A 27,529-nucleotide genomic window follows, 5' to 3' on the forward strand; every position below is an offset into this window, starting at 1 on the left:
TCATCAAGGAGAACTGTTGATCACTCTCCTGAAATGTTGTCAGAAGAGCTGCAGATCACTCTCCTGAAATAGTGCCAGGTGAGCAATCAAGGCGAGCTGCAGATCACTCTCCTGAAATAGTGCCAGATGAGCAATCAAGGAGAGCTGCAGATCACTCTCCTGAAATAGTGCCAGGTGAGCAATCAAGGAGAGCTGCAGATCACTCCTGAAATAGTGCCAGGTGAGCAATCAAGGAGAGCTTAAGATCACTCCTGAAATAGTGCCAGGTGAGCAATCAAGGAGAGCTGCAGATCACTCTCCTGAAATAGTGCCAGGTGAGCAATCAAGGAGAGCTTAAGATCACTCCTGAAATAGTGCCAGGTGAGCAATCAAGGCAAGCTAAAGATTACTCTTCTGAAATGGTGCTAGATTAGCAGTCACATGAAGTTTCTAATGTAATGTATGAAAATGTTTATTGCAAGGTGATCGATTTGCCACTCTCATAAAACTTTCCAGGTGAGTGTGGAGGGGAGCAGAGGTGATGACTCCTTTCCTGGGTAAGACTGCAGACCTTGTGTCTGTATCTTCAATCCTTTTCATTAATGAAGATATGGACATTGTACAATAATACAAATATGTGATCTATTTTCTGATAAGATTGCTGAGGCAAATTGTATTTTAACTGTAGCAAACTGCTTTGCTAAGATGATGATAATTTTATTTTTGTTACGTAGACTAAAGAGGACTCGAATAATCAATAAAATATTTCTGTATCCTTATGCATTGTCATGTTAAACAGTGAAAGTGTGTTCCTTTGTTAACCAGTAAGAACATTCGAATGCCATATACAGAACATGACACAACGGTAAAGTCAACCAGCAACTCCTAGTTGGTTTCTTGTGGTAATTAACCCCAAATGAACACACAATTACCAAGCAACTCCTAGTTGGTTTCTTGTGGTAATTAACCCCAAATGAACACACAGTTACCAAGCAACTCCTAGTTGGTTTCTTGTGGTAGTTAACCCCAAATGAACACACAGTTACCAAGCAACTCCTAGTTGGTTTCTTGTGGTAACCCCAAATTAACCCCTAAATGAACACACAATTACCAAGCAACTCCTAGTTGGTTTCTTGTGGTAGTTAACTCCAAATGAACCCCCAAAACTCCTAGAACACACACAATTACCAAGCAACTCCTAGTTGGTTTCTTGTGGTAATTAACCCCAAATGAACACACAATTACCAAGCAACTCCTAGTTGGTTTCTTGTGGTAATTAACCCCAAATGAACACACAATTACCAAGCAACTCCTAGTTGGTTTCTTGTGGTAGAACACACAATTACCAAGCCCCTAAATGAACACACAATTACCAAGCAACTCCTAGTTGGTTTCTTGTGGTAATTAACCCCAAATGAACACACAATTACCAAGCAACTCCTAGTTGGTTTCTTGTGGTAATTAACCCCAAATGAACGCACAATTACCAAGCAACTCCTAGTTGGTTTCTTGTGGTAATTAACTCCAAATGAACACACAATTACCAAGCAACTCCTAGAATTGTTATACTTCAGGCCACATTTCCAGTACATCCACAGATAGCTCACAGAGTTATGGCCCTTAAACTTGGACAATATGAAAACTTTTTATCCCCAGCAGAGGATGTGTATTGTTTTCTTTATTTTTTCAGTACTTGCAGAATGTACACGTGAAGTTATGCTGTTGAATATAGGTGGTATTACACATCTGTGTGTATATACTGTTACACATGCATATGATTATCCACGCTTACACTATTGCAATATGTCAGTAAAGTATGCAAGTGCAATAGCTAATTTAGGGGGTATATGGGTGGGATGGGGTTTCAAAACAGATTTAGCAGCGGCCCTTTTCATTTTTGTGTCACCTTGAAGAAGTGAAAAAGTGAGATTATATGTATTATTTTCAACAAAACAATGTCGACAGGTGCCAATGGCAAGAATGTCAAATTTTGCGTTTAGCTCAATGTTAAGTTTTCAGACTTGGCATCATTTCTCATTAATTATAAGTCCTAGATCAATGAAGTGTGGCTCATAGTTACACATGGGTGTTCATCTCAATACATGGTATATATATATATGTATGTATGTATTTTTGTATGTATGTATGTATGTATGTATGTATGTATGTATGTATGTATGTAATTAATATATGTAATTAAATAATTATTTTGTTTTAAAACTTTCTCTTAATTATCAGTGTTTTTAAGAACTATATTAATCATGAATTTTAAATCTTTTAAATTATTTTTATTGTAAAATTAATTTAAGATTGAATTAATTATATTTAACATACAATGAGATGAACATTTATGAATGTAACTATGAATTACACAAAATCAATTCATAATAGATGAAACAATTTTACGGAATTCTTGTGTTTTTCTTTAACAAACAAAACAATTACTTGTTAATAAAATCCTTCTGTACCCTTCATCCTTCAGGAGTTAGATATGTAGAGGTAGGATAAAAACAGTTTGTAATGGCCAGAACCTTTTTCTCGTCTTTTTTTTCAAGCTCACCAAAGAACAGTTTGTCCCTCCAAAAAGTACTTGCGAAAACGCAATAATCATTTTCTGGGGTGCATTGTGATATGCATCTGTAGATATTAGGACCGACAAGAAGACATCAAAAATGGAGAAATTCTATTCTAGACAATGAACCAGAAATCGTGTACATTATTGGATAAGGAACATGGATTTCAAACCAGTTAACATCTGGTCATTTAGAAGACAAGATCCATTTCATTAAAGTTATTGACCTAATTCGTGAGATACATACCTTTTCTGTTCTGTGTTATTTGCTTGTCCTATGTATTTCAGGCCAGTGGCCTTACTACCGAATAAGCCTGTCTTGTCATTGTGTTGTGTCAAATGCGTTGTGAGCTACTACAAACGCCAGGACGATAAAAAACATGGGGCTGAATTTACAAAAGCCCATTTTTGACTTACATGCATCTAACTAATGTATTTACAATGCTTAAAGACCCGTGTTTACGGAAAATCGGCTTCATAAATCTGAGCCATTGTGTTTGACAAAATTTATAATTTAAGCAAAGAGTTACAGTTACCTGTTCATTTAATAGTAAAAAAGGTGTACTAAATTAAAATATTTTTTTGCTGTCGAACACGGGTTGTTGCCTTTAAATTAGGAGTCTTTATATGGGTTTCGTTTACTATGAATTTCTGGCAAGCTTTTGTTAAATATTTTAAGCCATCATATTGCATTACTGAAGTGCCATCAGTTGCTGGATTTTTTAATAATATTTTGTCTTCTTTTGTTTTGTTACTTGATACCAAAGGTGAACAATAAGTATTTGTTGATATTAGCTGATTTATATGCAATATTATTTGTGATATGTGTCATTATGCATAACTAGTATACGTTTTATTTATACTGTGTGACTAGGTTTGTACATACTGTAATAAAGGCTTTATCATACACAATATTTGTAGTTTATTGTGATTGTCATTTAAACTATTTAGTGCCGCAACAGTGCGGTCCTTACACCCGAGCGACAAAATAGAAAAAGGTCCACTTGGTCCATATTCGAACCCACCCCCCCCCCCCCCCAGGTCCAGATCACGCTACGCCCCTTTTGCACCTCTGGACTGGACAGATATCACTAGAATAAGTACAGCTGTGATGACATGCACTTAAAACAGTGATGATATCAGGGTTTGTTTGATTGATTCATTGATAACTACTTTGACATGCTCATATACATACCACTAGGGTTTCGAACATGCCCATCCAGAGTCCGACTTCCGATAAGATCGGTGGCCTGACTCGGGATGGGGGAAGGGTAAAGTTGAAAATGGGCAGAATTTTGAAAATAGCAATTAGTAAAAAAGTTAATAGAATTTAAACAAAATAAAAATAAAACGTTACCAGCCAAAAATAAAAAGAATTGACTGCTCGGCCGAATATTTATATAATTTGGAGCATTTTAGAATGACAGACCAAATATAAATAAGAGAAAGAAGAGAGTATCGGACTATTTAATAATATTAAAAAAAGAGAGTAATTTCGACATAAAATTTTGAATGCAGATCTAAAAGTTTAAAGTCCGATATCTATGTCCACGTGATTGGCCTCGTTAAGGCCTTTTGGGTGCATAGCTTATAGGGACGAGATGGGTTGCATCCCGTCAAGAAAACCCCTAGATTGACAGTCAATAGACATTGAAGGTGTAGTGCTGTGCTGAAATACAGATCTTGAGAAGCTGGATCCGTCTGAACGAGAGAGAGAGAGTATCAGACTTGGGGTTTAGTCCAGTCCTTATGGGTTGGTATAGTGGTGCGGACGGGCCCGACTCCGGAGGATACGAGATGGTATCACTATAAGGCAAAGTAAAGTCTAGAAAAGAGTAGTAGGGGCCAATTATAACAGTGATGATATTGGGGCCAGAGGGGTTGTGACGGTTTGAGATTGTACCCGGTTTGAGATTGTCCTTTGCTTATTGCGCATAGGTCAAAATCGAAGGGCAATCCGAAACCGCTGCTGCAATAAGCAAAGGACAATCGCAAACCGGGTACAATCTCAAACCGTCACACCCCGGGACCAGGTGTTCGGGAAAGTTGAGCATATCCTGCCTTATTAGTGGCACCCATCATGAGTACTGCCACCACAGCTGGTCTGCCCCACAGCACTAACAATTGCTGATAGGGGGTTACAAGAGCCTCTCGACAATGCCAGAAGTCGCCACTGAACACCAAAACTCAAACTAAAACTCGCCGTCGAAGCTGATGGGGAGCTGGCAAGTGTATGGTACAGACAAGACACAAGCACCTGTTATAATGAAAGAGGGACAGGACGTAGCCCAGTGGTAAAACCATTCGCTTGATGTGCGGTCAGTATGGGATCGATCCCCGTTGGTGAGCTCATTGGGCTATTTCTTGCTCCTCCCAGTGAACCAAGATTGGTATGTCAAAGGCTGTGGTATGTGCTATCCTATCTGTGGGATGGTGCATATAAAAAGATTCCCTGCTACTAATGGAAAAATGTAGCGGGTTTCCTCTCTAAGAATATATGTTGAAATTACCAAATGTTTGACATCCAATAGCCGATGATTATTAAATCAATGTGCTCTAGTGTTGTCGTTAAACAAAAAACAACTTTAACTGTTATAATGAGAGACCCAAGGATGTCGAGGTGACGGGGAAGGAAGTTGTAAAATAGGAGGAGCTGTCGGATTGACAAGAAATAAGATGAAATTCAAGGAAGAGAAGGGGGGGGGGGCAGTGGAAATTAAGAGATAATTCAAAGGATAGAAAGTCGGGGGGGGGGGGTTCAATGCAGTTCAAAGGAAGGGGCAGTGGGAAGTATGTAATTCAAAAGAGTGGGGGTAGTGGGAAATACAGTGTAATTCAAAAGAGAAAAAAGTGGGAAATAAGCTTGAATTCAAATGAGGGGGAGGGGCAGCGGGAAATAAGCTTGAATTCATATGAGGGGAGAGGGGCAGTGGAAATAAGATTGAATTCAAATGAGGGGAGGGGCAGTGGGAAATAAGATTGAATTCAAATGAGGGGGAGGGGCAGCGGGAAATAAGATTGAGTTCAAATGAGGGGGAGGGACAGTGGGAAATAAGATTGAATTCAAATGACAAAAAGGATGGGGGGGGGAGGAGGGGGGAAATGGTATAAAATACGAATTTACCTAGGCGAATGGGCTCCCAATCGGGGGCAAAAGGGAAACAGGCTGATTTTCGACCGAATTAAACAAAAATGACCGAATCTCGATAACATCGTTTATTCATATTTGGATTACTCCCAAACAGCTATATAGGGTTGCATTTTATATGGATTAATGCAATATTGTGATTAGAATGCTGTAAATACATGGTGAAACGTTTTTAGGCCAAGCTCTTGTTTTGTCCAAATGCGGAGATTTTCTGTAGCATGAAGGGGAGGGAGTGTGAGTGGACGCCGGACAGTTGGACGCCATAACCCCAGTCTCGCATGTTTATGAAAATTTAGTGTCATAACTATTAGTATAACTAACCGGTAATTGTTATGAGGAATCCAACGTTTCTAAGTTTAAACAAACTGAAGAAGAAGAAGAAGAAGAAGAAGAAGAAGAAAGGAATCCAACGTTTCTAAGTTTAAACAAACTGAAGAAGAAGAAGAAGAAGAAGAAGAAAGGAATCCAACGTTTCTAAGTTTAAACAAACTGAAGAAGAAGAAGAAGAAGAAGAAGAAGAAGAAGAAGAAAGGAAATCTTTTATTTAACGACGCACTCAACACATTTTATTTACGGTTATATGGCGTCAGACATATGGTTAAGGACCACACAGATATTGAAGGAGGAAACCCGCTGTCGCCACTTCATGCACTACTCTTTTCGATTGGCAGCAAGGGATCTTTTATACGCACCATCCCATAGACAGGATAGCACATACCACGGCCTTTGGTGTATCAGTCGTGGTGCACTGGCTGGAGCGAGAAATAGCCCAATGGGTCCACCGACGGAGATCAATCCCAAACCGACCGCGCATCAAGCGAGCGCTTTACCACTGGGCTACGTCTCGCCCCAAAAAGAAGAAGAAGAAAAAGAAGAGGAAAAAACAAAAAAAAAAAAACAAAACAAAAAAACAACAACAACTGAACAAAACAAAAACAACTCAACCCACTAAGCTGCATTGTCAAAACTGCAAGTGCCATTTGTGATAACTAACCGTTATTACCGACACGACATTTCATAACTGCGCAATTAACTGGAAATTCTATTGTGCTGTCACACTGCGTAAACAGTGGCTTTCTTTAAGACGTCTGGGTTAAAATAGAAAGTACACAGAAAGATCTATGTTACATATCTGTCAACCAGCAGACACTTTGTCATGAAATAATTCTGGGTGGAAAACGTGTACGAGATAACAATGGGGCTACACGTTTAATTTGATTGTTTCCTAGTAAATGGAGTTTTATATATGTAGTTGTAATTTGCAAGGTATAGGCTTTACGTTTCAAAACTAAATTTATATAATAAATGGCGTTTTATATATGTAGTTGTAGTTTGCAAGGTATAGGCTTTACGTTTCAAAACTAAATTTATATAATACATTTTGTCTTTGTTCAACTGATTTTGTGACTTTAAAGCTGTTAGCGCTGGTTACTCTAATAACAATAATATTCTATTACCGGGGTACTGCTCTCCTAAATCGATGGACCTCTTATTCGATACTGCATCGTCATATCGTTACACCCCCACCACCCCCACCCCCACCCCCGCACCCCCCGCACCCCCCCCCCCCCCCCCCGCCCCTTATCAAGACCACTTCCAGTCAAAATCGCTCCTAGTTAAAAAAACAAAAAACAAAAAAACAACAAAAACAAAACAAAAACAAAACACAAATAAAGCCAAAAAAACCCCCAACAAGAACAACAAACAGACCCCACTCAAAACAACAACAAACAAAAACGTGGCCAAAAACCCATTTATATGCAAACATAGAGGATAGTTCATGTTTTTGGTCAAATATGATTTATATCTCATCGAGTGAAGTTCGCAATCATATCTCACGAAAGTGATATGATTGCAACTTCACTGGATGAAATATAAATCACATTTGACAAAAAACATAAAATTTTCTATTTATTATATAACTTTTGGCAATTTACCTTTATTTTTAAAATACCAGCAGCAAGATAGTTCCGGCTTTCTTACAGTGAAGATAACACTTTATGCAGTGACGATAATACATTTTAGAGTGAAATAGTAAAAATGTCACTGTAAAATGTGTCATCGTCACTCAGTGACTGATAACACTTTTATTTCACTGATATTTTAAGATATTTCACTAAATGTTGTATAATAAATTTACATATTATTGTCTAAGCTACTTTTGATACCGTTAGCCATTTATTTTCGGTTAAAAGAAATATTAAAAGTCATTTAATGAAGTATACTTTATTCCAAATTACATATATACGCCTCTCACGCCAAACACCAACAACAACAAAACAAAACAAAAAACCCACAAAAAAAACAAAAAACAAAAAACTAAATTAAACTACAGTATTGTCTGCGGTAGCAATTTTGGTAATCTATAAATCTGTCCACAACTTATCATAAATAACAAACGTTTCAAAATGAGGTCGGGACGTAGCCCAGTAATAAAGCGCCCGCGTGATGCGCGGTCGGTCTAGGATCGATTCTCGTCGGTAGCCCATTGGGCTATTTCTCGCTACCAGTGCACACGATTCGATTCAATCAATTCAATTATATATATATATATATATATATATATATATATATATATATATATATATATATATATATATATATATATATACATATACATATACATATACATACATATATATACATACATACATATATATATATATATATATATATATATATATATATATATATATATATATATACATATACATATACATATACATATACATATACATATACATATACATATACATACATATACATATACATATACAATTAATAGCAACAATATGAATGTACAGGCCATCCGGAGACACAACTCAATCATAAATAACAAACAAAAAACAAACGTTTTAGAAATAAGGACGGAACGTAGTGTAGTGGTAAAGCGCTCGCGTGATACGACTGGTATATGAAAGGCTATGGTAGGTGCTATCCTGTCTGTGGGATGGTGCATATAAAATATCCCTTGCTACTAATGAAAAAATGTAGCGCGTTTCCGCTCTACTCTAAGACTATATCCAACAGCCGAAGATTAATAAAGTTTGTTGTGTTTAACGACACCACTAGAGCACATTGATTATTAATCATCGGCTACTGGATGTTAAACATTTGGTTATTCTGACATATAGTCTTAGAGAGGAAACTCGCGATATTTTTCTATTAGTAGCAAGGGATCTTTTATATGCACCATCCCACATACAGGATAGCAACTACCATAACCTTTCATATACCAGTCGTGGTGCACTGGCTGAAACGATCGATGATTAATAAATCAATGTACTCTATAAAATATAGATATAACAAACATTCCTTTTTCTATACTTTTGTTTTCTTTTTAAAGAATATTCTACTCCTTAAATGACCAATAATACCAAGCATGTTAAGGTCATGTTGTCCTGTCCCAAAACCATCGATCTTGTGACCCACATCGCACCTCAAGCGAGCGCTCTGTCACTGACAAACCAAGTTAACGTATGGGCCCTGTGTGAAGTTATTAAATGGCCGACTGCCGGGTTAAGTGCTTTTTGAGATTCATTCGACGTTTTTTGTTATTCCAACTGCAGTCGCTGCCAGAGCTAAAATAACAGGTCTCGTAAACGCGGGAGAGCACATCGATCTGTATCTGTGGAGACACGCATTAAAACGCGCAGCACGTCCCACAGACAAACATAAAACTGCTTATCTTTTAGTCTCAATAAACAAAAATGGGTGGGCTGTAGCTCAGTGGTAGAACACTCGCTTCGTGTGCCACGGATTGCAAAAAAAGAAAGAAATGTTTTATTTAACGACGCACTCAACACATTTTATTTACGGTTATATGAAAGAAAGAAATGTTTTATTTAACGACGCACTCAACACATTTTATTTACGGTTATATGAAAGAAAGAAATGTTTTATTTAACGACGCACTCAACACATTTTATTTACGGTTATATGGCGTCAGACATATAGTTAAGGACCACACAGATTTTGAGAGGAAACCCGCTGTCGCCACTACATGGGCTACTCTTTCCGATTAGCAGCAAGGGATCTTTTATTTGCGCTTCCCACAGGCAGGATAGCACAAACCATGGCCTTTGTTAAACCAGTTATGGATCACTGGTCGGTGCAAGTGGTTTGCACCTACCCATTGAGCCTTGCGGAGCACTCACTCAGGGTTTGGAGTCGGTATCTGGATTAAAAATCCCATGCCTCGACTGGGATCCGAACCCAGTACCTATCAGCCTGTAGACCGATGGCCTACCACGACGCCACCGAGGCCGGTACCACGGGTTACAGGATCGATTGGCGTCTATGGACGCTGGTTTATTTCCCATCCGAACCAGTGCCCCGCGACTGGTACATCAAAGACAGTGGTGTGTAGGATTATTCTGCCCTGCTTTATAAGCAGGAATAGTGTGTGTATTCGACAGCAGGTTTTCTCTAGGGATGTCGGTGGGCCCATTGGGCTATGTCTCGTTCCAGCCAGAGCTCCACAACTGGTGTAGCAAAGGCCGTGGTATGTATTATCCTGTCTGTGGGATGGTGCATATAAAATATCCCTTGCTGCTAATCGAAAAGAATAGCCCATGATGTGGCGACAGCGGGTTTCCTCTCTCAATATCTGTGTGGTCCTTAACCATATGTCTGACGCCATATAACCGTAAATGAAAGGTGCTGAGTGCGTCGTCAAATAAAACATTCCCTTCCATCCTATTTCTGAGCGTTTTCCGACCAAATGTCAGTGACGACATAATGTGTTTGGTATCAAATAGCCGTCGTTTAAAATGTGCAGTAGTGTTGTTTAAAATGTGCAGTAGTGTTGTTAACAAATGTAATCCTTTGCATTCCAACAAATGAAATAACCAAGGATAAAATGAATACAGAAGTCATTTCCTGGGTAAATTCCCAGCCTAAATAGTGCGGAGCGCGAAACACAGTACACCTAAATAATAATAATAAACATAAAAATCGGGGCGCAAATCAAGGCGCATGCCATAATTAGTCTTCATCCGCTAGACAAAAAGTAGGCCAGTAAGTCTGTTTTTATTGTCCTACTGTAGCCTTTATAAATAAAGATATAATTTTGGTTTGTGCCCCGCGCCCTCCATACCCCCGATATTGTGCCATCACTTTTGATATCGCCCTTACTGGCCTGAAAAAGGCACTTAAAAACACTCGTCCAGGCACGTGCGGAGAAGGCTAAACCCGCTGCTCCAAGTAAATTTATTATTTTTTAAAATATGTTTTCTAAAGAAGCATGACCCGACTCCCTGAAAACTTCTCTTGTTACAGTCTACGTCCCACCCCCACCCCCACCCCGTTTTCTAATTGAAATTGAAGAATAACGCGTCACAAAAACAACCCAAACAAATAAAAAGACGAAAAACAAACGAGAAAATAACAGATTGTAAATATATGCCTAAATATGAAAAAACATACTGTAGATGGCAGCTTTAAAAACTTTAAAAACTGAACAAATCGGTCAATTCCGGAAGTTTTCGGAGTACCTTGCCTATTTGGCGAAAAGATACGAGGATCTCCGAAATCGACCGAGTTGCTCTGAGTGAGATAACCCAAGGGCAGGTCACTGCGTATTAAGTCGAGTATGTCTGTCTGGTTTTGGTGTCTGTGTATAGGGTTAGGAAGTGTTATGACGGTATTTAACGAAATGTTGTAGCATTCGGAGATCTACGGTCTGGCGATCGGCATGAGAAGTGATCGCCACAGTTTAGAATGAGAAGAAATGCATCTTTCGGTCGTTTGTTGGTGAGTAGATCTACGATTCGTTCACTCTTTGTCAGAAGTTTGGTTTCTCGTGCCGTCGCCGACTCGCTTAATTTCTCCGAAATTCCCCGACAGCTGATTGCCAAACCTTTATGGGATCGCTGTACTTCATTGTCGAACAACAAACACATTCTTTGACAAATTAAAAAAAAAATCCGAAATGTCAGAATAGCCAGCCGTATTATTATTCTGTTATTAGCGAACGAATTTTGCTCTCAGATTTATCATTTAGGCCATGGTTCAATTTCAGTAATCTAACCCATATTTCGACATTTCTGAGACTACAACCAACATCTTTTTAATGTCTGGGTAACCCCAGTAGGGCCGTAGCTAGTGGGGGCGGGAGGAGTGGGGGCAGTTTCCCTATAAAAAAACTTATTCATTCAATAACTTATTGGTTGTTGATATTTACGTTTTATGCATGTAACCTCAAAGAAATGACTGCAAAATGGTGTTTGGGAGTCTAGATATCAAAATATCTTCGGGGGCATGCCCCCCCCCCCCCCTCAAGACCCCATAGTGTCTTGCGCCATCCTTGCTCATTTGCTCTTCCCAAAAAAATCCTAGGTAGGGCCCTGCCCAGGAGCTTTCACAATTTAACTTAATGCTATTTAAGGTGTGTAACAATTAACATGTATTACTTTGTAACATTTGTATTTAAACTTAAAGGCTGTCACTGGTATTACAATTTACAGTGAACAATTCTCTGAATGGATTATTTCCCATCCCAACCAGTGTCACGCGACTGGTACAGTAAAGGCCATGTTATGTCTTGTATGTGAGATACTCCATTTCATAAAAGATCTGTTGCTGCTAATGGGATAGTTCAGCATATTTCCTCTTAGACTATGTTAAAAAATTACTACTTACGGTAGGATGTTTGACATCACAGGGGCCATTTAAACATTACATAATGCTTGAATGGTGGGTGGGCACTGGTGTAGGAAGTGTGTGTGGTGGGGGTGGGGGTGCATGTGCCCCCCACTTTGTAGCAGCAGTGATGGCTTTTATATATTTTTTACATGTATTTATATATATATATGCAGTGTTCGAGATTAACAGTATCCCGATATCCCGGGGATACCAGAATTTAATTTTGGATACTAGACTTCAAGAACCCAGTATCCCACCGGGATACCATATAATACTAAATTCTCAGATGGGATACCAGATTTTGAAATGTTAGTATCCAACTGGGATACTGCCCGAAAATTTTAATCTCGAACACTGATATGTGTGTGTGTGTGTGTGTGTGTCCCCACTTTGCGGCACTTCAGTTCCTATATCCGTGGTGGGTGTAGGTCCATATGTTATGTAGTGGGTATAATATAATAAATTAACAGTGTTACGTAACACACATTCTATTTTTTATTACTAATTTTTTTTTTTCTTCTCATAAACACTGCAGCAATGTTTAACGTAGATAGTTACTAAGTTACTAGTTACAGCTAGACATATTACACAATACGGAAATCTTGTCAGTTAGTTAAAATGCATATCTGCACTTTCACAAATCACAAAACAGTACAGTAAAATTATATTACTCCCAACACATGACTTGTTTGTAAATGGGAGTGTCTGTCTCCAATCGTTATATAATAATTTGGAGGGGGTGTATGGTCAAGCTTTTCGGAGCGTTAATGGGAGGAAGGAGGGTGTCAAATTTTGACAAAAAATAGCATTACATAATATTCGAACGGCCCCTAATGGCCAATGGTTACTAAATCAATGTGCTCTAGTGGTATTGTTAAACAAAACAGACTTTAAACTCAACCAAGGATAAAAATAACCATGAACATGATTCAATCATTGTATGTTACACACCAAATTCAGGTAGTGAGGTATTGTTAAAGAAAGAAAGAAATGTTTTATTTAACGACACACTCAACACATTTTATTTATGGTTATATGGCGTCAGACATATGATTAAGGACCACACAGATTTTGAGGAGGAAACCCGCTGTCGCCACTACATGGACTACTCTTTCCGATTAGCAGCAAGGGATCTTTTATTTGCGCTTCCCACAGGCAGGATAGCACAAACCATGGCCTTTGTTGAACCAATTATGGATCACTGGTCAGTTTACACCTACCCATTGAGCCTTGCGGAGCACTCACTCAGGGTTTGGAGTCGGTATCTGGATTGAAAATCCCATACCTCGACTGCGATCCGAACCCAGTACCTACCAGCCTGTAGACCGATGGCCTAACCACGACGTCACTGAAGCCGGTGAGGAGGTATTGTTAAATGCAAAAATGTGAAATGGGAACATTTATTGCAACCAGTGCCTCACTACTGGTACATGGGATGTGCTGTCCTGCTGGTGCAAAAAAACAAATGCATATAAAAGATCCCTTGAGCATGCTAATGAAAAAACAAAAAAACTTTGACCTTGCTGTCATAGCCTATGGTAGCAGCAGGTTTCTTCTCTCAGTGTTACCAGCTGTTGACATTAGCTTACAGGTGTTATTTACATGCTTCGGGAACATGCATGCACACTTTTGAAAGGAGTGTGCTTTGGGGTTATGGAAAAGTGGACATTTAATAGTTAATATTTTCTTTAACAATTGTTCTGGTGTAAAACTGTTACACCCCCCCCCCCCCCCACACACACACACACACACACACTCCGATTGTAGGAAAGAAAGAAACGGGGAAAAAAGTAACAGGAAAAAAAGAAACACTACATTTTTACTAAAATTACTTTAAAAAATTTTTTTATTTATATATAATATTTCCCAATTAACTTACCCAAATGAGTTTTAATTGTCATTGAGTCCTTGACCTATCCAATGGGTTCTTTAAATGTCTCAATTATCATTGTCTTTAAGAAGCCATTCTCTAATTGACCCATTCAAAGGATAATCCCCTCTCTTTATGTCCTCAGAATCTATCTATCCCTTTATCTTATCCCACATATGGCTTCCCAGATGGCTTCCAACTTAATTATCAATATAAAAGATGTGAGGGAGCACCATTCCTCAGAATCATTAGTGCCATCATTAGAATAAATAACACAAATATATGAAATTTTTTACAATGGAGGTCATCGAGAGTCAGAAAGGTGGATCAAAAATTTGTTGACCTAAATTATACAAAGAAATTCATATATGAGAATAAAATTGTCAACAAAGTATGAAATAAAACTGTTTCTTTCTTTCTGTTTCTGTTTTTCCTGTTTCTTTTTTTCCTAGCCAAAATTGTTTCTTTCTTTCCTGTTTCTTTTTTTTCTGTTTCTTTCTTTCCGTTTACCCACACTCCTATGCCCATGCCTAGATTTGTCATAAAAAAAATTCTTTCTCTTTTTTTCTTTTGTTAAAATATTATTCATGCAGTTAAAAATATGTGTGGTATATATTTGCCTGTATCATATTTCTCAGCACTTTAAAGATCTTTATAAACACTTGTGACATCATGTCTGTGTCAGCCATTTCCAAAGGCTGGTGAAACCGACACCTACTTGTAACTCTTAAGGCGAACTTATTGTGTGTAGTAACTGGTTTTGGTTTAACTTTGTAGTTTGTCTACATGTGGCTTTTAAAACTGGTTGAGCAGTTTTTATAATGTGTCAATAATTTGTTTTTAAAAAGGACTGATCAGCTTGTGTATTATTGTTTGTCAGTAATACTTTGCCATGGACCATTGTCCAAGGTTGCTGAAACATCATAAGTTTATATTTAATTTCAAGCAAGATGTATTTGATTTCAACTACCACAGGTCCACTTTTTATACAAAAGCACACAGCCAGTTGTAGTCCGATATATTGAAAATGTTAGCTGATGGAAGATACATACAGTGTACATGTATGTATGTCATGTGATTATTCGCTCTATGATTGTAAATTGTAGTCTGATGGTTTTGACAACTGTTGTCTTTCATTATGCTCTGCCATGTTGAAAATTGAAAACCATCAAAGTGCCTTCAGGAGGAAATTATAATGGGTCATTTTATAATAGTTTATTATATTTAAGGGTCATCTGTTATTTGTTTTGCATTCATCCAGGTATGAACAAAAAAACCCATCAGCTAACAATGGGAATCAGCAAAGCCTGTAGAACGTAAAGGAAATAACTTGTTACAAAGAATCTGTATAATTAAATTTGAAACATACAGTACTTACTAATATTAAAGAGACATTCCTGAGTTTGCTGCAATTTTTAAGATGTTATCGACTAACAGAGACTTTTTAATGATTGTAATTACATATCAAATATATTTTTCTGCATAAAATATTAGTGGCTGTATATTAAACGTGTTTCTGATCGTTGTAATATTTGTACTAGGTTAAATTTCATTTTATTTTCTAAAAAAGATTTTTTTGTACGTACGAAATTATTTGAAGACAAAAAGTAAACCCGCTACATTTTTCCATTAGTAGCAAGGAATCTTTTATATGCACCATCCCACAGACAAGATAGCACATACCACAACCTTTGATTGACCAGTCATGGTGCACTGGCTGGAACGAGCTCAATGGGCCCACTCAAAAAAAAAATTCAGCTAACAATTTTGGGTATGGCACCATACCCTTTTGACCCTCTGGCAGAAAGCCTGCATGCCACAGTCTTTGAAGTACCATTTTAGGTGCCCTAGACCCTGTTCCATGAAATAATTGTAGCTACGGTTAATTGTAGTGAGTTTTACAACTGGCACCGTAAACTTTACAGCCGTTCCACCAAGCAACCTTTAGGTAGTCGTAAGTGCCCCTTTAATGATTAATATATTCTTTGCAAAGAAGTGCGAATTAGTTAAATAATGAATTGGTTACCGGCTTTTCGAAACATCTTGGATGTATTCATTGGTATCAGACATCCATGAAGTAACTTTGTCAGTTTGTATGCTAAGCAACAATTGCCAAATGCATAAGACATGAGAGTTATTTCCCGTATTTTCGTGTGAAGGTCGTATGGCCTAGAATGTTTTTCATGGAACGCCGAGTTTCATAAAAGGTATTTGGTATGTATTAGATCTATTTTTACACAATAAGTTAGTATTTTTCTCAGAAAATTATCAAATCATCATCTAACTGCCATTTGACATCTATGTTAGTGGTTTACAACTGCCTTGTACCTATTGTAAATTTTCACAGTAATTTACGACAATAGTAAGCTACGCCACATTGTGGAACGGGCTTGCACTCGTAGACAAATATTACGGTTGCATTGGTAGATATTTACGGCTAAGATAGCTTCGTCGAACGGGGCCCTGGCCAGAACGAGAAATAGTCCAATGGGGCCCATTGACGGGGATCAGTCCTAGACCGGTTGCACATCAGGTGAGCACTTTACCACTGGGCTACGTCCAGCCTCTGCGATAACATTAAGAAAGAAAGAAAGAAATGTTTTATTTAACGACGCACTCAACACATTTTACTTACAGTTATATGGCGTCAGACATATGGTTAAGGACCACACAGAGTTTGAGAGAGGAAACCCGCTGTCGCCACTACATGGGCTACTCTTCCGATTAGCAGCAAGGGATCTTTTATTTGCGCTTCCCACAGGCAGGATAGCACAAACCATGGCCTTTGTTGAACCAGTTATGGATCACTGGTCGGTGCAAGTGGTTTACACCTACCCATTGAGCCTTGCGGAGCACTCACTCAGGGTTTGGAGTCGGTATCTGGATTAAAAATCCCATGCCTCGACTGGGATCCGAACCCAGTACCTACCAGCCTGTAGACCGATGGCCTACCACGACGCCATTGAGGCCGGTCAGCAATAACATTAAAGTCTCACGATGTTAAGTACTGAAGACCTGAGTCTAGACTTTGGTTATATTGTTGTGCTGTAGTGTATGATATTATCTATGTAATACACAGTCTAGTAAATACATGTATACTCTACATCTATGTCATATTACACACGTTTTTCACATTATCTTTATGTCACATGTTATAATAAATAACATAACCAAACCATGGCAGATTTTATATTATATATTTATGACAAAAAGACATTTTATTTCAAACGATGCACTCAACACATTTTAATTACCATTACGTTCCTCATGAGATTTTAACATGATTGTTTTAATGTAACTGTTTGCCAGAGTGGAAGCTTGGAAGTTGTACATGATATTAATAATAGCTGACACATATTGGATTTGTTGGTCTCATTAAATAAAACATTTATTCAGGGTTCGTATAGAGTCTGGAAAACCTTGAAAAGTATGGAATTTGGAAAATCCATTTTCCAGACCTGGAAAAAGTATGGGAAAATACCTTTTTTTTCCCCGAGTTGGTTTGGAAAATGTATGGAAATTCGTCTTTAGGACTCATACATGTAGAAAATTTTGGTTGCGTGAAACCTGATGACGTTTTCCGATTTGGCACTAATGTACATTTGGGAAATTGAGACTAACAATTGCCAACATTTATCGAATATTTGAAGTACGCACTTGTGCAATGCACGTGACAAAAAGATTGTCCATTTTGTCAAATTTTCTGAAAATATGGGGAGATATATTGAGTAATGTGGGTCTTGAAATATTTTTTTTTGTCTTGGGGAAAAATCTGGATTTTTTTTGTTTCCAAGGTGTATGAACCCTGTTTATTCTAACAGTAAGGTAGGAAACATTACCTTGAATGTTTATTTTTTTTTGCGTCAATCAATTAAATGGGTTTCATAACTGATTAATGCATTTCTAGAATGCAACTGATCATTTTTGAATTATTATTGCATGACCAAGGGAGTGCGGGCTATAGGAGAATCAACGTATGTGGAAACAAAAATCTTTTGAAGGCAGCCTGATCACTATCAGTACATGTAAAAATATTTGGCTGGATGCAATACCTCCTTGGAGGGAGTCACTAAAACAGAAGACACATGCGTTCTTGTTTATGGCTGGAGTAAATCCCCTGACTTCATGGGTGGTGATTTTTATGACTACTGGAAGAAATAAAGTACTTTTTATTTATGCTACCTGAACCCTGTCTGAATGAATACAATGGACATATTTTTGCAAACAGAAAAGGTTGTGTTTTAAAAGGCTTCAAGTGGATAAGAATTAAGACCTGTATCACTTCCACAAACATATGATAGGGTTATTCATTAAAAAAGAATCCCATTATCATTTATTACCAATAATAAACATAAATTTACAAATACATTCCTATACATACACAGGGCTTCTAGATTATGGTAGCCCCACTCCCATGGCTAGTGATATTCAATGTAGGGTTAGTAAATAACTACTATTACCAGGCCCAATGGCTAGTAAAAAACAGTTGTCAAATACTGCATTAAGTCTATATTGTAATTTTTCAAATATCTTGCCTCCCCCCCCCCCCCCCCCCCCTCAAATCTAACATTTTTTAAAGTTCTATATCCTTCTTTAGGTGACATATCAAATTATTCCCGTTAGTAAAATTTTCTTTTCTTAAAATAGGGCTAGTGCATTTTTAATCATGGCTAGTAAAAAAGATTTTCATCATGTGCAAGAACTGTATTTTATATATCAACTTGGGTGTGCTACGAACGAAGGTAATGGGGACCAAGAAATTCGTCTCACAGATGGCTGGAAAATGCATCTGAGGGATCATAAATTTAATTTTTTCAGACTGCCAGATTCATCCCCCCATTTACACCCCCCCCCCCCCACCACCAATAGTGGGTTTCTTGGCTGTATTTGTTGACCAAATAGCCATATTTTAAAATGTGCTGAGGTATTCCTTGACTAAAGATAATAATAGAGAGTTTTTCTTTTAAATTGCTATCACTAGCAGGATCTGGTGTTTTCTGATATGAAAGGTGTCGGGGGGTATAGCGCTCGCCTGATGCACGATCGATCCTAGATCAATTCCGTTTCGTTGGGTCCATTGGGCTATTTCTCATTCCAGCCAGTGCTCCACAACTGGTGTAACAAAGGTTGTGGTATGTACTATCCTGTCTGCGCTGCTAATCGAAAAGAGTAGCCTATCAAGTGGCAACAGCAGGTTTCCTCTATTAATATCTGTTTGGTCCTTAACCGACGCCATATAACTGCAAATATCATGTGTTGAGTGCATTGTTAAATAAAACATTCCCTTCATTCCTTCCTTCCTTCCTTCCTGATATGAACTGACATCTGAACTAAAATTGCTACCAGTAAACTAGATGACCTAATGTCTGTGATGGCATAACCACTGAGGCCGGTGGACCGGTCTGCCGGTCAAGTGGTCAAGCTGTTAGGCTGTATTTATGAGACGTGATCACATATCCATGTTATCATACATAGCGATATACTGTACATACATGTGTGTGTGTGAGTTGATTGTGTCAAAGGTCATGACCCCAGCTGCTACCAGTGGTTACATGTAGAGTTCACTAATATGTTGGGAACAAGAACTTAGGTTGTGTGTTAGAGAGAGAGAGAGAGAGAGAGAGAGAGAGACACACACACAGATGGATACTGAGAGAGAGAGAGAGAGAGAGAGAGAGAGTGTGTGTTGTATGGGTGTATGTGTCTGTCTTCCTGTCTGTCATTCTCTTTCTCTCAGATTGCTCTCACTTTCAATTAATTTCAATAATATATTTTTTTAAAACATAAAAAAACCGAGGGAGGGGTAGGCCCCCTGTGCAATTAATGCTTATTGGACCAACACAAAAGTAACTTTTATTATTACATTCATCGAACCTACATGTATAATTTATTAGGAAGTGTCAAATGATTTAACTACATGCCATTGAGTACAGATTTGCTTTACAGAAAAAAACAGAAAGAAATGTTTTATTTAACGATACACTCAACACATTTTATTTAGGGTTATATGGTGTCAGACATATGGTTAAGGACCACACAGATTTTGAGAGGAAACCCGCTGTCGCCACTACATGGGCTACTCTTTCCGATTAGGAGCAAGGGATCTTTTATTTGCGCTTCCCACAGGCAGGATAGCACAAACCATGGCCTTTGTTGAACCAGTAGTTATGGATCACTGGTCGGTGCAAGTGGTTTGGAGTCGGTATCTGGATTAAAAATCTCATGCCTCGACTGGGATCCGAACCCATTACCTATCAGCCTGTAGACCAATGGCCTGACCACGCCACCACTGAGGCCAGTAGTTACACAATGAATGCAGTTATTGTTAAGTTAACCAGTCAGACAAATACAGTGTGATTGTGGTTGTTCTCGTTATCTGCCAGAAAAAAAAGAAGTTTGTTTTGTTTAACGACACCTCTACAGCACATTGATTAATCAATCATCAGCTGTTGGATGTTAAACATTTGGTAATTCTGACACATAGTCATCAGAGGAAATCCGCTACATATTTCCTAATGCAGCAAGGGATCTTTTATATGTACTTTCCCACAGACAGGAAAGCACATACCATGGCCTTTGACCAGTTATGGTGCACTGGTTGGAATAAGAAAACCCCAGTCAGTTGAATGGATCCACCGAGGTGGTTCGGTCCTGCGATGCAAGCACCTCAAGCGAGCACTCAACCCACTGAGCTAAATCCAACCCTGCCAGAAAATAAGGAATGTAATTAAAATAAACCCGATCATACTGCCTGTATTACATGCAGGTGGTTATGCATGTGTTTGAAATCTTTTGAAATAAAATACTGCATTTCATATATTTTGACCGGCCTCGGTGGCGTCGTGGTTAGGCTATCAGTCTACAGGCTGGTAGGTAATGGGTTCGGATCCCAGTCGAGGCATGGGATTTTTAATCCAGATACCGACTCCAAACCCTGAGTGAGTGCTCCACAAGGCTCAATGGGTAGGTGTAAACCACTTGCACCGACCAGTGATCCATAACTGGTTCAACAAAGGCCATGGTTTGTGCTATCCTGCCTGTGGAAAGTGCAAATAAAAGATCCCTTGCTGCTAATCGGAAAGAGTAGCCCATGTAGTGGTGACAGCGGGTTTCCTCTCAAAATCTGTGTGGTCCTTAACCATATGTCTGATGCCATATAAGCGTAAATAAAATGTGTTGAGTGCGTCGTTAAATAAAACATTTCTCACTTTCTTTCATATATTTTGACAAATTGTAAACAGCTGTTCTCTTGCTATAATCTTTGTAACAAATTATAAAATGAATCCATTAATTACCTACATTTTGAGACACCTAATGTTACCCTTCTTACTCCTAGGCAGAGACCCTGACATATTTTATATAAAACAGGAAGGTCTACATCTCAGAAAGTTCAGGTGGGGTGAGTGACTTAAACTAGAACTGAATTCCATGGCATGACAGTTTAAATTGTCAAGTGTTATCAAAACACCACATCTGTACAACTGGCAGTTCAGCTAATTGGGATTGGCATGCAACGATTTATGTTAATGCCCATCCTTTACATTTGGTAAATACCTGTGTGCAGGTCCATGTATCCTGTTAGGACATCCTTAAAATGTTACCTTTCTGTACTGATGTAGGGATCTTAAGTCCGTCTCTCAGTTCGTTACAGCTAGCTGGTCAATTACTGATTAATATTCAGTTACATGTAAATTATGTACTTACATGTCTGATTAATATTGAATTACATGTAAATTATGTACTTACATGTCTGATTAATATTCAGTTACATGTAAATTATGTACTTACATGTCTGAGTAATATTGATATAACATGTAAATTATGTACTTAAATGTCTGATTAATATTCAGTTACATGTAAATTATGTACTTACATGTCTGGTTAATATTGATATAACATGTTAATTATGTACTTACATGTCTGATTAATATTCAGTTACATGTAAATTATGTACTTACATGTCTGAGTAATATTGAATTACATGTAAATTATGTACTTACATGTCTGATTAATATTCAGTTACATGTTAATTATGTACTTACATGTCTGAGTAATATTGGATTACATGTAAATTATGTACTTACATGTCTGATTAATATTCAGTTACATGTAAATTATGTACTTACATGTCTGATTAATAATGAATTACATGTAAATTATGTACTTACATGTCTGATTAATATTGAATTACATGTAAATTATGTACTTACATGTCTGATTAATATTCAGTTACATGTAAATTATGTACTTACATGTCTGGTTAATATTGATATAACATGTTAATTATGTACTTACATGTCTGATTAATATTCAGTTACATGTAAATTATGTACTTACATGTCTGAGTAATATTGATATAACATGTTAATTATGTACTTACATGTCTGATTAATATTCAGTTACATGTTAATTATGTACTTACATGTCTGATTAATATTCAGTTACATGTTAATTATGTACTTACATGTCTGATTAATATTCAGTTACATGTAAATTATGTACTTACATGTCTGATTAATATTGAATTACATGTAAATTATGTACTTACGTGTCTTATTAATATTGAATTACATTTAAATTATGTACTTACTTTTCTGATTAATATTCAGTTACATGTAAATTATGTACTTACATGTCTGATTAATATTGAATTACATGTAAATTATGTACTTACATGTCTTATTAATATTCAGTTACATGTAAATTATGTACTTACATGTCTGGTTAATATTGATATAACATGTTAATTATGTACTTACATGTCTGATTAATATTCAGTTACATGTAAATTATGTACTTACATGTCTGAGTAATATTGATATAACATGTTAATTATGTACTTACATGTCTGATTAATATTCAGTTACATGTTAATTATGTACTTACATGTCTGATTAATATTCAGTTACATGTTAATTATGTACTTACATGTCTGATTAATATTCAGGTACATGTTAATTATGTACTTACATGTCTGATTAATATTCAGTTACATGTAAATTATGTACTTACATGTCTGAGTAATATTGATATAACATGTAAATTATGTACTTACATGTCTGATTAATATTCAGTTACATGTAAATTATGTACTTACATGTCTGGTTAATATTGATATAACATGTTAATTATGTACTTACATGTCTGATTAATATTCAGTTACATGTAAATTATGTACTTGCATGTCTGAGTAATATTGAATTACATGTAAATTATGTACTTACATGTCTGATTAATATTCAGTTACATGTTAATTATGTACTTACATGTCTGATTAATATTCAATTACATGTAAATTATGTACTTACATGTCTGATTAATATTCAGTTACATGTAAATTATGTACTTACATGTCTGATTAATAATGAATTACATGTAAATTATGTACTTACATGTCTGATTAATATTGAATTACATGTAAATTATGTACTTACATGTCTGATTAATATTCAGTTACATGTAAATTATGTACTTACATGTCTGGTTAATATTGATATAACATGTTAATTATGTACTTACATGTCTGATTAATATTCAGTTACATGTAAATTATGTACTTACATGTCTGGTTAATATTGATATAACATGTTAATTATGTACTTACATGTCTGATTAATATTCAGTTACATGTAAATTATGTACTTACATGTCTGATTAATATTGAATTACATGTAAATTATGTACTTACATGTCTGATTAATATTCAGTTACATGTAAATTATGTACTTACATGTCTGATTAATATTGAATTACATGTAAATTATGTACTTACATGTCTGATTAATATTGAATTACATGTAAATTATGTACTTACATGTCTGATTAATATTGAATTACATGTAAATTATGTACTTACATGTCTGATTAATATTCAGTTACATGTAAATTATGTACTTACATGTCTGATTAATAATGAATTACATGTAAATTATGTAGTTACATGTCTGATTAATATTCAGTTACTGATTGTTTTCTTTATTAAAATGCTGAGTTTTTCTTTAAGTTTACTTGCATGCTTATTAGTCCGCTACCAGTCCAACCAATAAATGAAAATGGATAATCTAAATAATAAACTATAGGTAACTTCTTCTTTTAATTATCGAAATGGCTCTAACGGTGAAACATACACTGTAGTGTTTAGGGTCTGTCACTTTAAGTATCGAAATGGCTCTAACAGTGAAACATACACTGTAGTGTTTAGGGTCTGTCACTTTAAGTGTCGAAATGGCTCTAACGGTGAAACATACACTGTAGTGTTTAGGGTCTGTCACTTTAAGTATCGAAATGGCTCTAACGGTGAAACATACACTGTAGTGTTTAGGGTCTGTCACTTTAAGTGTCGAAATGGCTCTAACGGTGAAACATACACTGTAGTGTTTAGGGTCTGTCACTTTAATTATCGAAATGGCTCTAACGGTGAAACATACACTGTAGTGTTTAGGGTCTGTCACTTTAAGTATCGAAGTGGTTCTAACGGTGAAACATACACTGTAGTGTTTAGGGTCTGTCACTTTAAGTATCGAACTGGCTCTAACGGTGAAACATACACTGTAGTGTTTAGGGTCTGTCACTTTAAGTGTCGAAATGGCTCTAACGGTGAAACATACACTGTAGTGTTTAGGGTCTGTCACTTTAAGTATCGAACTGGCTCTAACGGTGAAACATACACTGTAGTGTTTAGGGTCTGTCACTTTAAGTATCGAAATGGCTCTAACAGTGAAACATACATTGTACATGTAGTGTTTAGGGTCTGTCACTTTAAGTTTAGTCGCATTTATAGGTGAAAATACCGGCTAAATACCACTAGACATGTGTGTTAAAAGCTCTATAGACAGGGATTAAACATACATGTTGTCTTACAATGTCCTTGAACCTTCCTTTCTTTTATCTGTCCATTTCCCAATCTGTTAGGTATTTCTCTCCAACTACAAACGTTTTGATTAACTCATAAAATTCACCTGAATGTTAAGTTTTCCTAACTATATATAGACTGTATCCTGGGCAATTTATGTTAGGTCTTGCATAATCATTTATAGTGTTTAAATATATAGGCCTATTAACACATGTACAGATAAGTAAGCAGTTATGTAAAGTGTTATGCTATTATGGCTATAAATAAAAGTGAGTGAGTGCTATTTTTATGAGTCAGTGGGTTATGGATCTTATCTCACAGGGCAGGTCTGAGTTTTGTTAAAAATAATTAAATATGCGACTGACCTGTGGTATGTGTCGCTGTGTCTGAGGAAATGTATACATTTATAATGATTCATCACCATGCAGGACTCGACATTACCACTTCCCTGAGACACAGACAAGTAAATTGTCAGGCTGGACAAATCAACTAAAAACTTTAAGAAGAAATTGATTTATTAATCATCAGCTATTAGTGTTTTCCCTAGCTTGTTTTAGCATGGTGCAGCACCATGCATGCCTCAATAGTCTAGCACCATCTTGCCTTAATCAGCACCATGCTGCCCTGAGATTAAACAAACCCATTTCACTAATTAATTCTAAAACTGCCTTTATAAAACCCCCAAAAAGGTATTATTAATTAATGAAATATGCCTTTTATATATGCCTTGATCTTGACTTTACCAAAATGTTATTTCGAAAACAACGCATTAAAAAATGTGCTCCTGAGCCATCACTGATAACATTCCTATTTTATGGGGTGTGATTCCTATTTTTGAAGTCCTGGATTCCTATGACACTCCAACTAGAGTTGACATCTCTGGTCAATTGAACAGTAATAATGTCAGGGCTTCTAGATTATAGTAGCCCCACTCCCATGGCTAGTGATATTCAATGTTGGGCTAGTAAATACTTACTATTGCCATGTCCAAAGGCTAGTGAAAAAAAAAGAAGAGAGATCAAATGTTGCAGTTAAGTCTATTTTGTAAATATGAATATCCTGTCCCCACCCAAACCCCCAATGTTAGTGTTTTTAAGTTCTATCTCCCTCTTTAGATGACACATCTGATTATTACTATTTAGTAAAATTGTATTAACTTAAAGTAAAGTAGGGCTAGTGAATTTTAAACCGTGACTAGTAAATTTTATAAAAATTGTAGAAGCCCTGATTGTGATTTATAAATTAAATGAAATTTATCCCTGAGGTGAAGTTTGATTGTAATTCTGCCAACCAATCCTTTAGGGTGGAGGGGTCAGGATCTGGCTCAGGCGATAGAGGTCCTATTCTCTGATTCAGTTTTTCTCCATACCTACACAAGTGTGCCACAACTGGTATATGAGAAAGGCAGTGGTATGTACTATCCTGTATACGGAATACTGCATGTAAAAGATGCCTTGCTGCGTTACTGGCAGGAGTAGCCTACATGTATGCTCGTACTACCAAAACTGGTATATGATAACGGTATATTAAATATATGTGGTATGTGCTGTCCTGTCTGGAAAAGTGCATATCTGCAATAACTCCCAACTTTCACATGCCCAATCTTATATAATATAGTCTCTCCTAAAAGGCACCCAAATATCTGCTTGATTAAAATAAAATTGTTAGACATATGATATCCCAGTTTTAAATTAATGAGTAACTGATCATTTGGTGGTTTTTAATTTTCTTGTCCTTGTAGAACATTTTGTTCACTGTTGTGTCACATTTTGATATGCATTTTTCAGAAATAGCTGCACAATTCTAAAATATTAAATAGCAATTTGCTAATAAATTTTCATATTGATTAACACTGACATTAATAACACTATCACTGATGGAAATTTTAAAAACAAAATGTTTCTTGGTTCTAATCCCAAGGGGCGAGACGTAGCCCAGTGGTAAATCGCTCGCTTGATGCGCAGTCGGTTTGGGATCGATCCCTGTCAGTGGGCCCATTGGGTTATTTCTCGTTCCAGCCAGTGCACCACGACTGGTAGATCGAAGGCCATGGTATGTGCTATCCTGTCTATGGGATGGTGCATATAAAATATCCCTTGCTGCCAATCGAAAAGAGTAGCCCATGAAGTGGTGACAGCGGGTTTCCTCTCTCAATATCTTTGTGATCCTTAACCATATGTCCGACGCCATATAACGATAACTAAAATGTGTTGAGTGCATCGTTAAATAAAACATTTCCTTCCTTCCTATACCCAAAACCACTTGTCGTGGGCCAGCCTTAATGTAGAACCCTGGATTGCTGAAACCTATAACAACTATACAGACTGTGATTCGGAGGCCAGCAGCAGCCTCACAGTCTGTATTTGGCATAATTTGCTTCACCATAATTTGCTTTTAAAAGCCATCAACCATATTTACATTTTCCTGATGGCATTTTTTACCTGAAGGAAGTATTAAATAAAG

General features: G+C 36.9%; 1 protein-coding gene across 1 annotated transcript in view; it reads left to right on the forward strand.

Annotated features, from left to right (window-relative positions):
• Nucleotides 1-11,281: 11,281 nt before the first annotated feature.
• The window catches only part of LOC121373316, a 55,016-nt gene continuing 38,768 nt past the window's right edge, over nt 11,282-27,529 (forward strand). The window contains exon 1 of the mRNA XM_041499881.1: nt 11,282-11,453. Coding sequence (XP_041355815.1) covers nt 11,421-11,453 — 33 coding nt within the window. The 5' untranslated portion in view covers nt 11,282-11,420. The remainder of the gene's footprint in view (nt 11,454-27,529) is intronic.

Source organism: Gigantopelta aegis, chromosome 5 (genome assembly GCF_016097555.1).
Source record: "Gigantopelta aegis isolate Gae_Host chromosome 5, Gae_host_genome, whole genome shotgun sequence".
Lineage (NCBI taxonomy): Eukaryota > Metazoa > Mollusca > Gastropoda > Neomphalida > Peltospiridae > Gigantopelta > Gigantopelta aegis.